Genomic DNA, 18067 nt, shown 5'->3' with positions numbered 1-18067 from the left:
TCACACTTTTATGACACGACCTTGCAGCCAGACCCACATCCAAGACTATTGGATCTGGTATTGCAGCCACCCACTTAAACTTGGGTCATGCAAGTTTAATTTTATTATTAATATTATTAATATTATAAATCTGATAACTAAAAAAAAATATATAACATTAACAAACTAAATCAAACAAAAAAATTCATTAAAAAAAATTAAATTCTATTTAGTTATCAAACTTTCATGAAAGGGTTAACCCAATTAATTTAATTGTTTTTCTTTGTTTTTTTTTAATTAGTTTATTTAATTATCACACTTTTATAACACGACCTTATAGCCAGACCCACATCCAAAATTCTTGAGTCCGGTGTTGCAATTAGGCTCACTTAAACTTGGGTCATGCAAGTTTAATTTTATTATTAATATTATAAATATTATTTTTAGGTCAGGCGTTGCAGCCAAACCCAAGATTCTTGAGATGACCTTGAAAAAAACCCAAGATTTTTAAATTTTTGTTCTTTTTAAATATTTTTATACAAAAAAATGACCCGCGGCATAGCGCGGGTACCAAGGATTAGTTAAAGTTAATTTTCTTTCTATTTAGTTATCAGACTTCCATACTTTCATGGTACGTATCCTGAGCTTGACAGATTAACTTGGTTTGATGGGTTAACCCAATTAATTCTAGGTAAACCCGTCATTTTTTTTCTATTTAGTTATCAAACTTTCATTACGTAAATCTCAGGTTTTACGGGATAACCTGGTTTAAAGGGTTAACCCAATTAATTTATTTTTTTTTCTTTTTCTTCATTAGTTTTTTCCTTTCTGTTGATTTTTTTTCTTTGTTTTTTTTAATTAGTTTATTTAATTATTACATTTTTATAACACGACCTTATAGCCAGACCCACATCCAAAATTCTTGAGTCCGGTGTTGCAATTAGGCTCACTTAAACTTCGGTCATGCAAGTTTAATTTTATTATTAATATTATAAATATTATTTTTAGATCAGGTGTTGCAGCCAAACCCAAGATTTTGAAATTTTTGTTTTTTTATATATTTTTATACAAAAAAAAGACCCGCGGCATGGCGCGGGTACCAAGGCTAGTATATATATAAAACATGGTTTCTAAAATAATGATAATAGTAATAAATTAATAATAACGGGAATATATGTGCTAATTGCAATAATTATTTTTCTTTTGAATCACTTTTACAAGTGGCAGCCATATAAGGTGAGTTAATTATAGAGTGTTTGTTGGTCAGGACGCCGCGCTTCATGGAAAGCAGGTAGTAACTGTTCGTGAGAGTAATTTTAATTGTTAAATTAAAATAAGAAAAAAAATATTTTTTTTTTAAATATTTTTAAAACAAAAAAATAAATAAAATCATAATATATATTTTATCATGAAATACATGGAGTGACACACCTCTTAAACAAAAACACTCTAAAGACCTGTGGATGATATTTGCTTGCTTGTGATTTTGTACCTTACCGTAAATTGTAAATGTGACTTATGAAATACAGGTTCTTGCCATTCGATGCAAGCATTGTGTTTTGATAAGTCTTTCAGCATGGGTTTGGTGTATGTTTGATAGTGTGGTAATGGTTGTTTTTTAAATAATTTTTCGTGCTGAAATATATGTCAATAATTTTTTTATTTTTTAAAAATTATTTTTGACATCAGTATATCAAAACAATCTAAAATATACAAACTATATTAAATTTTAACAAAAAAAAAATTGAATTTTATGGAAAACCGCGTTCCTAGACGCACTCTATAGTCAGCACGTGACACCTACTTTAAGGATTTATTATATTATATATTTAACTAAATTACAGTAAAATAATTATGGATTTATTATATTATATATCTAACTAAATCACAGTAAAATAATTATGCATATTTTAGTAGTGGTTATGTATGTGATATTTCGAGTTTTAATAGTTTTAAATTTATTTAACTACTATATAATAATAATAAACTATCTTTATTGTATAGTCAAGCTCAGATGAACCTTTTCATGGAAAAAAAATAATAATCACTTACTTTGGTAAAAAAGAAACCTTCCAAATGATGGGCTACGAGCCCGAATAATTGCCATTTTTGTTTTCCGAGATTTCATGAATGATTGTCATTAAGGCTCCGTGACTTGTGGGAAGTGCTTATCTTAATCAATGATGTCAATTCTGTTTTTTTTTTTTATATTCTATTTTTTTTTCAATAATAAAAAAAAAACATATTTTTTTAATTTAACGTGGGTGTTCGGGCCAGCTTGCGCGCACCTCGACTAATCCCACGGGCCCTGAAATTAACGATCATGTAAGTCTCTAGTGGCCATCATATGAGCAACCTAGAGCTCGAACCTGAAAAAAAAAAAAAAAAAAAACAAGACTTACGAAACAGGGATTTTTGTTTTTGAAGGATGTAGTGGATTAACTTGCTTGTATTGAAATAAATCATTATATTCCGAACAAAACTTACGAAACAGGACTTATGATTCAAGATCATCAATATTAATAGGCAAAGAGGATCAAACTAAAAACTATAAACGGATTATACCTTGTAATCCTCGTCCACTTTACCAACTTAGCCACCCACTAAAGATTAAAAAATAAATTTTGATATATATATATATATATATATTTATTCAAAATATTAATTTAGGATATATTATTTCAATTCAAGTATAAAGATAAATCAGTTTTAAATTATTTCACTGCAAATACAATGTTAAACATTTAAATATAATTTTAAATTTTAAAAACATTACTAAATAGTCAAGATTTAAAAAAAACTTTAATTTAAAATAATTTAAACATCATCTCCATAATTAACATAAAAATAAAAATAAAGATCTTGATTTTATGTTGGTATGTAAAGAAAACCATCAACTAGACATTTCAATAAATAATTATTTCAACTAAACTTATTTTCGCTATCAAAATAGATACTTTTATCTTTAAAGTCAAAGTTGTAAATGTGCTTTAATAGTTTTTTCAATTTAAATCCTCTCCATCAAGAAAGTTATGTTCTTAACATTTAACAAGTTAATGTTATCAAAGCTAAATAAGATCTAAAATACCTATTATTTTGCTCAAATTTCTATAAAGTACAAACATAAAAGAGAACAATATGAATATAAACTATATATATCATTGATATATTCAATTTTTAGAAAAATAATACCAATATTAATAATAATAATAATAATCATTTTTAATATTATTATTAATATGATATTATAAAATCTTAACCTTTAATGAATCCTTAAATTGTAATAAACAAAGATCAAATCACTTAATCTTTTGTGCTATTTAAATATATTTCAATTTCTCTTCTATATTATTGTTGCCAAATTGCTCCCACCATGCAACTAAGTAAAACAAAAATTCAATACATTAGTTATTATAAAATAAAAAATAAACATTTATATAAAAAAATACAAGCAATAAAAGTAAGAGACTGATAAAAATTAGAAATTTAGATTTTAGCTTTAAATTGAGTATCTTTACTATACTCTTTAGCTAATAAAATCATACTTTGGTTTTGTCAAACTGTTATTTGGAATGAAATAAACAAAGTAAATCTAAAATATCTTGGTTAAAAATTAGATGAGAAATCTAGAATAATTCAAGATCCTAAGCAAGGTGAAATTTGTTTCATTTTGTTTTGTTTTTTAAATGGTAGGGGGTATACAGTAAAATTAGACAAATAAAAAAAATCAAAACATAAAAAAAAAAGGCCAAAGAATCGGCCAAATACAAAAGGACCCGAACATGTTGTCCCTGAGTGGCCCAGTACGATTGGGCCTGTTTCAAGCATGATTTTTGTTTGTTTTTTTTAATAAGTGGCTTTCATCTATTTTTTTTTTTGAAAAATAATGTGATAGATGATAAATCGTTTGTCACAATGTAACAAATATTCACTTTGCCGTGACCTCAACTACCCCCCACGTGCTACACAAGGCGAAGCTCTATTGGGCGTTGCTTTCTAGATGAGCTACTACACGATTTTTGTTATTAAGCGATTAAAAATATATATTAATTAGGTTCACTCCTTATATGAATAGTTAAATCAATCCTTAAATGAATATTTAATTTTTTCAGCTGTTATTAATGGTGGAGCTTTGTTATACCATCGTAAGATGCGCGAACACAAACACATACATAAAATAAAGCTAAAGGATAAAATATTGTGCATTCAGACTTATTTTACCATTCACTTAGATAAAATATTGTGCACTTAGACGTTCTTGTCCTTCCTAAAAAAAACAATGGCCTCAGTGTTGAGGGTGTTTAGATATTTTCACTAGACATATTAATCATTAAAGAATTGTCTAGGGTTATAATTATATTTTTATTTTTTTAAGCACAATAAGATAAACATATTTTTTTTATATAAATATATTAAAATAATATTTTTTTTCTGCACAAACGCTATGGCATTTTAGTTATTCCTCAATAATCTTTCAATAATTTGACAAAAGCAATGCAAGTAATCATCAAAGTACACATAATCTATACAGGCACTCACTCAAGATCTGCCTCCAGGTGCATCTCTGTCCAGCAGCTATTTTGTTGACTGCATGTGCCCATTGCCTTTACAATAAATTTAATAACAACAATATGGAAGCAATACATTTTTATGCATCTTAGTTTATAAGAATGCTTCGTTAAGAATGGGATATTGGCTTGTGATATGGATCGATCATAACCTACAATGCCTTCCATGGCCAATCATCTTGAGCTTATGTTCCAAGACAGTTGAGCACTAACTAATGGTTAAAGCAGGAGCATAAATGTTGCATTTACAAAGACCATAAGCTATCTATTCTGCGCTGTACCTTCACGTTTCTTCTCCGAGCTGCAAAAGCTTTTGTCGGTCCCTTTACTAAGATCATCGAGGCGAGTGCCTCGTTGACGCTTCATGGGGAATGCAAGGAATCAGGTCCCAGGAAATGTGCTGCTTGTGCTGGAAAGGATTATGAATGCACAAACAACAGAAAGCGAAAAGACGGACACCCAAGTATTCTCGGTGTACATCTCCATTGCATCTGTAAAGGAAAACTGAGCACGGTTTTCAGCCCAGTTACGGAGTCGATCTGCCTCTGCAGCATACAATGCCCGTCCCTGCAAGATATGAAGGTATATAAATCCTCACTTAAAACAGTTTACAAGTAGAAAAAGAGAAGGATGAAAAAAACCGAGGGTTGAGTGATCGAATCAACCAAGCAGATGACTATGAAAGCCATTTTCCTTGCCTGCCTGGAATGGTGGCAACCATGCAGGTAAGATGCTTGTAACTAGTAAGAGATTTCCTCAAGCAACCAAGATTACCTGGTCATCAAACCAGCGGCCTCGCCTTAACCATGCAGTGACCAAAGCAAGTAATATCCTAGGAGGGGTCAAGTAACTGATGGCCTTCCCTGTGCCCTTCACGACACGCATCCTTGGGACTAGAGTTCTAGCAACTGTTTCTGGAAGCTCACAGATGATATTAAACATTTGTTTGTTTTTTAGTGTCGAGCCACTGCAAAAGAACCAAACCAAGCATGGAATGAAAGCATAATTACTAAGTGGAAAAGTACAATTTCAAATGCAAATAAGTGATCTACAAATAAAACTTTCATCTGATGCAGACCAGTGCATAAAAACATTGTAAAAGAACAGACTCATGTCCACAAGCTCGCAAACAGTTTCAGTTTAATTGACTAAAGGGAGAAAGAGTCTCACAGTACCAGCACAGAGTGATCTTGAGCAAAAAGAAATAGGTAAGCAAATATTTGCAACCTCATTAGATAATCGAGATCATAACCACAGTAGCATAGCACCTGCCCAGCAAAAAACAGAAAGGCAGCAGGTATACCTCAAGAGCAAATCTGTAAGAACCATTCCTGGAGATGCAGTATGTATTCCAACTTTAGATCGCTTACACTCCTTCAAAAGTGATGCTTGAAGCTGTCTCAGACCGCACTTTGTTGACCCATAGCTACAAGGTTCAGAAGATAAAACAGGGTAAGCATCATGCACAAAACAAGAATTTCTGATCATCACAAATGCTGCAGGTTATGCAAGTGAAAACTTTTGGCCTCTACCAATGAGTTAATAAGATACACCGCTTCAGCAAGAAATGACAACTTACACAGCTGTGAGAGGGGTACTAGATCCCCCGGAACCGGCACCATCCATGTTGAAAATGTGTCCCCCCTTGGGCTGGTTCATCATCATTCGCATGGCTTCTTGAGTGCATAAAATAGATCCAACCAAATTTGTTGACACAATCTATGATGGAATCAGTAGAATATTCAAATTAATTCAGAATTAAGAGAATCATATCAACATTGAAATCCTTTACTAGACAAGAGAATAAGAGACAGAGTCCAATCAGATTTTCAAGCATCATCGAAGTATGCGTCCTCAATCTCACAAAAAGAAACAAAAAAAAGAAAGAAAGAAAGATGTGTACTTGGTGTGCGTGTGTCTGTGGGAGTTTGATACACTATCCTGCCATTTCACTAGACCAAAGCTTATTAAATAACAAGCACTCCAACTACCATAACAGGCAACCATTTGTTGTCAACTATTAGGGTGTTAATTTCATCAAGAAGGCTTCATATTCGTTTATGATGTATGTCTTAGTTACCTGCTTAATATCTTCATCAGTAAACTGCAACAAGGGTCTAAAACCTTTATTTGTGCCAGCATTGTTTATCTGTGAAGGATGAAAATGCATGTCAGAAATTACAAGCAATCTGTAATTGCACAGCACAAGGAATACATGGAATTCTCATATTTTTGCATCCCGATCAGGACCATTGAACTAGCAGGAAATTGAGAGATTTAGAGATTCTGGTTATTAGAGTAAATCCAAAATCATAGTCCCGTGTCAGAAATGAAACATCAATTATAACATCATGCATGCTACTTTCCAATGATAAGATGCTCGATAACGGAGCCCTTCCCCAATCTCAAATCAAGCCTTCACAACTTGAGCATCATCAAATTAAAGGGAAATTTTTTTATTATCAACGCATGCATGCATGAAGAGACACATACACAGGACAGGGAGAGACAGAGAGAGTTAAGACAAAGTAAAGTGCAAGATACACAGAACAGCAGAAAATGCCAAAACACTCACCCATATATCTATAGAACCAAATTCCTTGAGAGCAAAATTTGCTAATTTCTGCACATCAGAGGGTTCACAAACATCGCAGGCTATGCCAACCACTTTTGCATGTGCTAAACTTGTCCTGTTTGAGGCAGTGATCATTCCTTCCTTGAGATTCTCCTCAAGCTCTCTAATTGTCGTGTCTACAGACTCAGGGCTGTCTTTGCAGAGAATCAAGCATGGTGTGTGAGTACAAATACTGTAAAGATGAGAGAAAAAACACCAACATCCTTGTTTTTAGCATACAACCTGCGTGAAGCAACAACTACATGATCACCAGAAAGAAGAAATTCTCGAGCAAGAGCTTTTCCCAGGCCTCTTGTACTAAATCCATCAGTTTAAACATGCACCAGGAAAAAAATACCCACAATTAGCACAATTTCCTTGCAAAAAATGTAGTCATCACATATAAAAAAGCACAATTTCAGGTGAATTGCCTGTTCGTCTAAATGCAGAAAAATAACAAACATGCTGAAGAGAAGGCCCATGGATGTATTTTGTTTATGCCTCACGATAATGGAATATCAAACGAAAGACTAAATTATAATACTAATGGAACTCCATAGAATCTAATTAACCAACTTATTCATGAGATCTGCAGGAGGGAGCGTACCTTCCAGTTATTACAACATTACGTGGACCAGCTCGACAGTGTTCATCTAAAACCATGTTAGCACCTATCATAGTTCCAATAATAATCCCTCCAAGCCAGCTATACCAAATCAGTGTATTCATCTGACTGTCTCCACCTTCATTAAAGAATTGCAGACTATTGAATATGCATGTATAGAACATCAATCTAACAGCATGAGAAGAGTGCAGGGTAATGAACATCATCCTTGTTGAAATAATGTGTTTGCTAACCTGACAACTGAAAACCAACAGCAAGCACTACTCCAGTGCTCATCATGGTCACTATATATCTTCCAATTTGGAGGGCAGCCTGGATCATGAGTGAGGAGTTAGAAGTTGAACTTATATCGACCAATCTTATGAACAAGAAGACAGGGTGTTTTTCAGATTTTGAAATGAAACGGAAACGAATCATTCAATCAAGCTAAACAGTCCCAATTAACTCAACACACTGGATTCTTGAAATTTATTAGCAACAACTCAGCTATTCAATCAAACACATGCATAGGCTCATTAAATTGCTAAATCACTCAAAAATCAAAGCAAAGTTACCCGCATAAAAAGGCATCAAAGTTATTCACAAAGATAAAAGACCATCTATTCCCAACTCACCGAAGAGAAAACTTCCTCCAATCTAGCCACTGCCTCTCTATGCTCCTCATTTGACTGAGAAGGCAAAGTACCAACCCAAGAAACAGTCTTTTTCAAAGAAGTCCAAAACCCACTTCCCTTCTTCGACTTGCTCTGATTTTCCTTCAGAATTTCGTACTTTTCCTTCTGCTTCTCTTCCACTCCCCCTCCATCCTTAGTCTTAAAAGATCTGCACTGCTGCACACACAACGCATAACGTTTCTTGTGTACCCCAAAACCTGAACTCAAAAAACCCCTCCCAAGTGATCTACTTCTTTTGTGTTCTTCGAAGCTAAGTTTATCTAGGTTTTGTGGGGATATGTGAAGCTTAGTTATCATAACAGCCATCTTATGGATTACAATCCTAAACTATGGGAGCTAATGTACTTGACGAAGTGTTCCAATATCTTATTGGTGGCACCGCGGAGTACTGACGCTGGTCATGTAAGAAATTACCCACAATCTTCTAATGATTGAGGAAGTAGGAATTCAGTACCCCTGACGCCGTTATGTAAGAAAATAATAAAATATCTGAGAGAGAGGAGAGGAGATTCGGTGATATTAGCACTTAGCAGACGGAGGGGAATTGTGTTGGCCACACGTTAAGGCTACCTCATCTCTTGTGTTCTTTCTGACACGTAACTTAGCGGGTCTGTTCTCTTAGGTCACTTTCCAGTTCCCAGTTTTTTTCTTTCCTGTACGCATCACTGCACTCTCCGTTTGCTTTGCCTTTGAGCAATGATCTATTTGTCAAGGTTCTTAATTTCTGATATAAAACTACTTGAGGAGTTTTTCTTTTTATCTTTTTACAAAACATAGAAATAAATTATTTTCTCGAGTGTGAGTGTTTTCTGTTCATTCAAATAAATTATTTTTTATTTCCTGAATAAATTAATCTTGTACGCATCACTGCACTCTCCATTTGCTTTGCCTTTGAGCGACTGGGGTCCGCTGTTCTTCAGACGTACACTGTTCATTTTTACCGCGTCTTCTTCTTTTTGATAATCCAACTTTTCTTCCCTCGTAATTTCATTTTTTAAAGTTATATTAGTATAATCTTACGTGTTGGACTCTTATATATGCAAATGAATATTTCGACAAATGAATTAAAAAATCGATGTTGTGAAATAAAATTTCATGTTATATTTTTTTAAAAAATTAAATAATATTGATTAAATTTAATAGAAAAACTAAACAAATCTTATTTTCATTTTAGCATAGAAAAACTTCACTGTAATCCCTAAAGTTTAAGCTCGTATATTATTTGACCCCTATTTAATTTAGCATTTCATGTTATAGCTCAAAACTTTATTTTCTTTATATTTCAGATGTTGAAAGAGAAGGTGACCAAAAAAAATTAGAAGTATCCATAAAGTTTATTGTATTAATTTAATTTTTAAAATTTTAACCTTTATATTTTATATAAATAAGTTGTATTTGCATAATATATTTATAAAAAACCAAAACCCATTTATTCTTAGTAGCCAAAACTCGGAATCAAACAAAATAAGTGTCCTAATAGTTTTTAGATCTATTATTATTATTATTTTTTTTTTATCTATAGTGAGTGTTTGTGTCTTCGTACTCAACAGTTTATAGATATATCACTAGTTTTTTATTTGATGAGTTATATTATTTTTTATTTAACATTTTTAAAAATATTTTAAATGGTGATAAATTAGATAAAATATTAAAATAAAATATTAAGATGACAATATATTAAAATGACTTGGACGAACTATGGTTAACCTATAAAATTCATGATTTGGGGTATGAGATCTTGATAAAACCAATATCGAAACAAATTTGAAAGCCTAATTATAATGAACCAAATATTAAAGGATAAAATCACAAAAAGAAAGAGTATAGAGGCCTTTATAGGATTAGACAATCATGTCCAAGCCTCAATTAATAAACCTAGAACTTATCTCATAGATGTGCTTATATAGGATATTGAATTTAATAAATCTACTATCAACTCACATCAATTTATATTAATCTTAATCTGACCCTCGTACATGTGATCAATATTTATAGTTCCATTTAATGGAGTATTTAACAAACCCATTTTCTATTCTAAAAGGATTTTTTTTCAATTTTCCCACAAGTTTACATGCAACAAATGAATGTGTCCCCCCGAATTAAACAATACGTGAACAAACAGAGAATTTAAATATAATGCACTTGCCATTATATCAAAAGTGGTTTTGGTCTCCTTTTATGTCATGTAATACACCTTACTCTAGGTTCGGCCCCCCTGCATCTTGTCATCTTAGGCATGAGTTCGGCCTCTAATGCCGTTGACCCCTGATAATGCATGTATGGTTGATCTATCATGGTGGCAGACCGTTGTTGACTCTGAGCTTACTGATGATTTTGGGTTATTTCAGTCCCGCGAGGACAATTCCCTTGGCCTAAGTGTAGGCAGTCTTACCATCTGTGCTCTTTTCAATGGATATAACATTACCTTAATATTGCAGAACAATCCTCTTGGTGTCTTTAAGAGGTGCACTTCACATCTTTTCCATCCTATATTGCTCACTAGGAACATAGTGTGAGGCAAACATGGAGAAGTCATGGAAACTATTCTCATAATCAAGCACATACATGTCTCCCTACCTCAAGGCCAAAAATTATCGCTCTTTAATCTTTCTATAATAGGAGAAGTATAACTGATGTTTAGACTATGCTATGCTCTAAACTTAGCCCAAGTCCAAGCTTACGGGTCTCCATGACCTAACCGTTTCCCATCAAGATTGTGCCCTATTAGAAAGTAAATGAGCAGCACAATTCACTTGTAAGCCCTTTGTTACCCGCATCTGATCTAGGGTATTCTCAATTAGTTAAAGCCATCTACCTGTTATCTTGGTGTTTTGTTCACCTAAAAAAGGCTCACACTTTAGTTCTCTCATATGGTCACATTATTAGTTGGTGTTATAATCACTAATGCTGCTTGTACCATCAAAGCTATTAGGACTATCAGGGCTGAGGCACTATGATCACCACCATTACTATTTGAGCTATGAATAAATGATCAGCATGCAATGTAGGAACCATTGCAGATGTCAGTGCCATAGCTGGGGGTACACCCTGTTTTTGCTGGTTTAAACCTTCAATATATAACCCTTTAATCTACTCAAATCGGTATCACTATTGAGTTTAATCGATTCTCTTAGTCTCAACTAATAAGACCCCGGTGGCATATGAGAGACTGTATCCTCTAATGAATCATTTCCTTGCCTCTCATCAAATCTTTCTCCTGTCATTGCACCTTTCATCATGTGGATCATCTTGTTCCAAGTCAAAAATTTATTAAATTCTCTTTTCCACGCCTGAACCCAGACCAAAACTCTAATACTAATTGTAACGACCCCAAACAAATTATAATACATATATTTTTAGTTACCAATTATATATATATATATATATATATAAAAAAAACTAAAATTTGACAGTCTTCTTTGTATTTTTTTGATATCAAATAATCGACTCAATATTTCTCAACTTATAAACATCAATAATAATAATCATACCATCATCTGGACCTTTAAAACTCAACCATAATATCAAATTCTCATTTCTATATTCTATAGAACAATTATTTAAAGTTAATTGATTCATGGCATGCATCAAATTCTTTCATAGGTAATTATGTTTAAAATATGTTTACAACTAGCTATAATTCAACTTAATAATAACAACATCTTAAATTACATCATACATAAGTAATTTAGTTAAATATTACAATTCTTAAACACAAAAGCATGTTACAACAAAATATTGGTTCTTCCAATAACATCAATTACTTAATAAAATTATCTATTTATCTATCTACTTTCCAGTTTGAAGGTACAATATACCTAAAAACATAATCATATTAATCATGATTAAAATTGTACATTATGATAAACAAATAATTAAGGACTAACTATTCATGTGCATTAATGTAATTCCTGCATCATTAAATGAAATTTCTTATCTTTAGTAATTCAATAATTTCATTAATTCTTAATATGATTTTTGAATAGAAATAAATTTACATAAATACCAAGAGTGTCTCTAACAAACCCATATATTTAACTTCAATTTAAATCAATTAAATTCTATAATTATCCATTACACCGAGTATTTATCCCATTAATTAGAGAGTTAATTATCTTAACTTGCCAATTTGGCAGGACACTATTTCCCTTAACTAGGAAATCATCATCTCCATGCACCTATTTATTAGGGCATTTTTTTCATTTATTAGAAAATAATCTTTGGAACTCACTCATTCAATAGGGCATTATTTTCATTAACCAAAAAATAATATTTCTACTCATCTATTCAATAAGACATTATTTCTATTAATTAGGAAATAATCTTTTGAACTTGCCCATTCAACATGATATTATTTCTATTAACCTGGAAATAATCTTTCAATCTCGCCTATTCAACAATGTATTAAACTACCTTTTTAATTCATAACTTTATGCTAAAATTACTATCTAAGAAAATTCCTTCTACAACAACTTGAAATAAATTATTAGGTTACTTTAAAATTTTGAACACTTACCTAGTGACTGTGTGCATAAAGAGATCCTTTGTTGCAGATTAGGTCCTGCAGCTTTCTCGGTACCAACACAATTTACCATTTCATTGCTCCATCCTTTGAACCGATACAATTCTAATACTAATTACATATTTTTTGATTAAATTCAAAACCCTTAAATAAATTTGATTAAACTTTTAAATCAAGGAGGATAAAATCCTTATTTTTTATTGATATAAGTCCGCGAACTCTCTAACATTCATTCGATTTCTTTAAAACCACCATCTTATATTAACAAAGTCCAAATGAAAACCTTTTTCTCTTTTCTCTCTCTCTTTTTTATGTGCCACGACCAAACTTTAATAAGGGAAGAAAGTGAGAATTGTTTCCCATTCTTACAAAAATCATTATTCAATTAACCTATCAACATTAATTATCTATAATTTGGTAAGATTTCTAAATAATTTTATCAAAACTCAATTGTCCCAATCTTTTTCTTCTTAGCCAAAATTCACTTAAACGAAGAAAGTGAGGATTTTTCTTATCTCTTCGAAAAATCTTTACTCATTTCCTCTATTAACATTTATAAACTTATATTTTCCCATAATTTTCAAATAATTGTATTAAAACCTCAAATCTCTCAAATCTTCCTCTTTGTCTGAAACCTTTAATAAAAAGGGAAAGTGATTTTGTTTCTTCTATTTAAAATTAAACACTTACCCAATCATAATTCATGTTTTCTAACATGGTTCAATCATAATTTGCATTATTCTCATAATTAATGTCATAAACCCATAATTTCACATAATCATAATAATTCAATTCCTTCGTTAAAACATAAAATCAGAGAAATTAATCACTTGGAGCATGTTCTTTACCTTACTTTTAAAAGGACTCAAGGAAAAAAGTCATGAAAAATCAAGTTTTCTTTTTCATATTCAAACCCTAGCTTGAATTTCTTCTTCCAAAACACTCTTGACACTAAAGTCACCCCTCTAAATTTGTTTAACTAAGTTAATCACTCTAATTACAAAATTTTTATTGATTAAATCAACAATAATTCAAGTAGAAAATCATACAAATCCTCCCCCTTTCTTTGTTTTAAACCGTCGGCAAAGAGAGAGAAAATTGGGCATTCATAGTCCATTTTTCTTGTATTTATACATTGGCCCTCATTACTTCTTATTTCTATTTTTGTCCCATAATTCTCCTTTACACTTAATTTACACCATAACACCTCCTCTTTTATTCTATTGCATCCATTCACAATACCTAAAATCCTTTTATTTAATTTATTCAATGTTTTATTTATTTTGTTTGGATTAAAATTTATCGGGTTTTTACATTAATACAATGTTTTTAAAAGGTACTAAAACAAAAAAACAATTATTAAGTTTTATTATCAGCCCACTTGGTAAAGTTAATGCAACAACAAATAGGTATATTTTGCCTTTATTCAATCATAAATATATTTGAAACAGAAGTTTAAATAAGCTTCTTACTCTTTGTAACTGTAAGATAGTCTTTACAATTTCTCCTCTAGTGGTTGTATAGCTATAATAATAACAATTACCCTTGTCTTTCTTAATGCCCTAAGTGGGCTTTTGTGCATTTTAATGCAGAGACTACAAGACTATGTTAATGCTTAACTTATGGTCCATGAAACGTAACTGGTCTAATTTTTTTAAATAGTCAATCAAATAGCTTTAGTTAAGTAAAAACCAATTTTATAGCACTAAATATATTTAATTAAGGATAACCTTAAGTAACTCAACACGTTATTCATGAACAAAACTCTGGTTTTATGTATATAAAATTAGAAGGTAACAAATCATATTCTCAACATGTACTTAATATATTAATAAGAAATTTGTTATTTTAATTAGGTCTCATTCCATAGCATGAATAATAATATGATACATAACAATATTTATATATAAACATATATTCCTAGCATGACATTCTAATTGGATGATTATTGACATATCTAAAATAATTTCCTTGAACCATCAAAGGAAATTAGGTGGTCAAATTCTAGGTAGCTGCTGCAAATCTTCATAAGTCTTTTGCGAGCACCACAGTTGTAGCATTCACTTCCGTTCATTTTTAGAATTAGATAACAAAATAATTTCTCCTATCTAAAATTTTAAATTATATAACATTTGCATAATTATATATATATATATATATATATATATATATATATATATATATATATATATATATATATATATATATATATATAAGTAACATTAAAGGGGAATTAGATGAGAAAAAAACTTTTACAAACCAAAAGGAAATTAGAGAAAAGGTAGAACATCCTCTATTTAATATTACAACCATTTAACCATTAATAGCACAATCACATTAGTTTTTAATTTTCATAACCATCCATCATGCCTAAGAAAATATTAACATGCATAAATAAATAAATTGCATGCTTTAATTCTAATGATTGGATTTATATGCAATTTTAAAATAATATTTCTAAGATTTAGAAATATTAAATCAAACTCAATTGATAATTTCTCAAACTTTATAAATTTTATTTAATATATATTTTCTTAAAAAAATATTTTTAAGATTTAATAATATAATTAATCATTTTAAAATTCTTATTAAAGTGCTAAACTATTTTAGGATCAATTAAATAAAATATTTTGGCTTAAAAACTCACTTTGTTTAAGATTTGTTTTTCCTAAAATAGTTTAATTGAGCATTTAAATTAATCATTTTAATTCAATCCTAATCCAATTAGGAGAAATAATTCTCCAATTAATCTAATTTAGAGTTTTGATTTTAATATAAAATCAAAATTTTATAAAATAGAGGTAAAATGATTATTCTCCAAAAATACCGTGTTGTAATACGGTAAAGTAATTCCCCCCTGAAAACCCTAATCAAACGACAGAATCATAATTCATAGCCTATTGCTTGACACAACACCAGCAGTGGTAACAAAGGATGCCACTGTGTTGCTTGCAACTGCCTGCTATACTGGCCGCCAGTACAATGCAATCAGCCTCGCGATTTGGTGGCAGCGCGTGAGGCGCGATGCTTGGCAGGGAAGCCACTATGGGCTGCTGTCTCGCACGTCAGTAGCATATTAGGTGTTACACCTGGTGTGATTGCAACCATAGGATGATGCCTCTCGGCTCTCACACAGTAGTGAGCGACAATAGATCTGGCGCCACTGCTGGCGGCGTTGTTCTTGATATATATATTTTTTAATTATATATGGTCAGAAAATAGCTAAATATTAAAAAAAAAAATCATAAAAGGAAAGTTACTTTAAAAAAAAAAAAATTTGCAAGTAAAATTTATTTATAATTAATTTTAATAATAATTAAAATATGCATTTAATAACTAATTATTAAATGAACACTTTGCTATCACTATTAGATTTTCTAAAATACATTCACTTAATGAAAATAATATTTTTTTTTTGGGAGCCCTAAAAATTTCATTAGACAATTTAGGATTATTTAGGATTTTAGTGAGTATTTCTTGAAAATCAGATTTTTTTTTTTGTAAGGTTTTGTAAGGTTTGATCAGTTTTTTTAAAGTGGAATTATTAAAAACTACAAAACATCTAAATATTTGATTTCTAATAATAATTTATATGAATCACAAGTAAAAAATCTCTTAATTTTTTTTTTTAAAAAGAGATTATTATGCTTTTGTGTGTTGAATTTTGTTTTTTCAATACATATGTTTTATAACATCCTTACAACTCTCATTTCAAAATATAAGGTATATAACATTGTATTTATAGGTAAAACTAGGGGTGTTCACGGTTCGGTTCGGTTCGGTTTCAACCATAAAAACCAACCGAACCGAGTACCTCATATTTTTAAAATTTCAAACCGAACCGAACCGAATTCCAGTTCAAACCGAACTGGTTCGGTTTGGTTGAATCCGGTTTTGCAGCTAAAAAACCGGGAAATCTAATCATTAAATTAATGGGCTTTTTTTACTATTTTTTAATGGGCTTAAATTAAATTGGGCTGTTAAATTTTCTTGTTGGGCTAAATTTATAGGCTTTTTAATCAAAACTCTTTAAAATGTTATAATTTGATTAATTTTGTTATAAGCTTTCTAATGAAATTAAAATATTGAAATTTTTTTGAAATGCTTAATTGCTTATAGTAACAATAAATCTGATATGTTTTATCTTACTGTTTTTAATATACAAAGAAATATGCTATGAAAATTCAATTCAATGCAATATGCAAGATGCATGATCAAATTTGAACACCTCAAATTAAAAGAGGTGTTCACACTAAAAAAAATTTACATTAGCAAATAGATACATTAGCAAATAGATACATTAGCAAATAGCAACTGGTAATAAATTATCATAAACATTCGGCATAAGTTGAAGAAAATATCCGACACCAGCACTACAGCAGCATCCAAAACTTCCAGCAACAGCAAAAGCCAAAAGATCCAGCAAGGATAATGCTATAAAAAAAACACTAGCAAATTAGCAACATATCATAGTTTGACAATTAAAAAAATTAGGAATGCAAAATTTTAAAAGGAATTAATAAGGCAAAGTAAATTAATTACCCAAAACAAATATATTCCAAGAGTGCACCAACATCATCAATATAACTTACAAATAATCAGTTGAGATTTTTAAACTTTCACCAAATTCTACAAAAACAAAAATTAAAATGTTAGATTAAATATATGTAAATAAATGATATTATAAAATACAAATTAATTAAGATGTGATTACTGGTAGTATGAACTCATAAAGTGAATCATTTCATTACAAATTAGTAATACAATAACATATCAACACCACAAAATCAGGAAGACTAGAGAATAATTATAGTGTCTTCCAATAATATGACAAAAGCACTTGAGAAACAAGAATACAGAAGCAATAGCAAGTCTTGCACAACAAAATGAACAAGGCAAGCTAGCTCTCGCTATTACTCGACACCCCATCTTAAGCTAACAACAAGATCCCGTGTTTCTCCTCAAAACAAGAATAAACTGATCACCAGTAGCTCATTTTACCTCTGGCAAATGATCAAAAGCTAGTGCACGTTTGCTTTAATGGTCGAGTTTTGATCTGTAAAGAATGGAATAGAATTGGAAATT

At 30.7% G+C, this 18067-nt stretch overlaps 1 protein-coding gene across 1 annotated transcript; it reads right to left on the bottom strand.

Moving 5' to 3' along the window:
• Positions 1–4579: 4579 nt before the first annotated feature.
• Positions 4580–9093, bottom strand: LOC118051666 (probable chlorophyll(ide) b reductase NYC1, chloroplastic). The gene is made up of 10 exons (XM_035062393.2): positions 8401–9093; positions 8020–8098; positions 7769–7904; positions 7405–7479; positions 7123–7312; positions 6628–6696; positions 6127–6266; positions 5851–5973; positions 5322–5514; positions 4580–5114 (listed from the first exon to the last, which is right to left on the bottom strand). The coding sequence occupies exons 1-10, from the start codon at positions 8764–8766 to the stop codon at positions 4929–4931; spliced, it is 1557 nt and encodes a 518-aa protein (XP_034918284.1). The 5' UTR covers positions 8767–9093; the 3' UTR covers positions 4580–4928.
• Positions 9094–18067: the final 8974 nt, after the last annotated feature.

This window comes from Populus alba, chromosome 18 (assembly GCF_005239225.2).
Source record: "Populus alba chromosome 18, ASM523922v2, whole genome shotgun sequence".
Taxonomy (NCBI): domain Eukaryota; kingdom Viridiplantae; phylum Streptophyta; class Magnoliopsida; order Malpighiales; family Salicaceae; genus Populus; species Populus alba.
The sequence above is the reverse complement of the archived record's forward strand: the minus strand, read 5'-3'. Positions and strand labels throughout refer to the sequence as shown.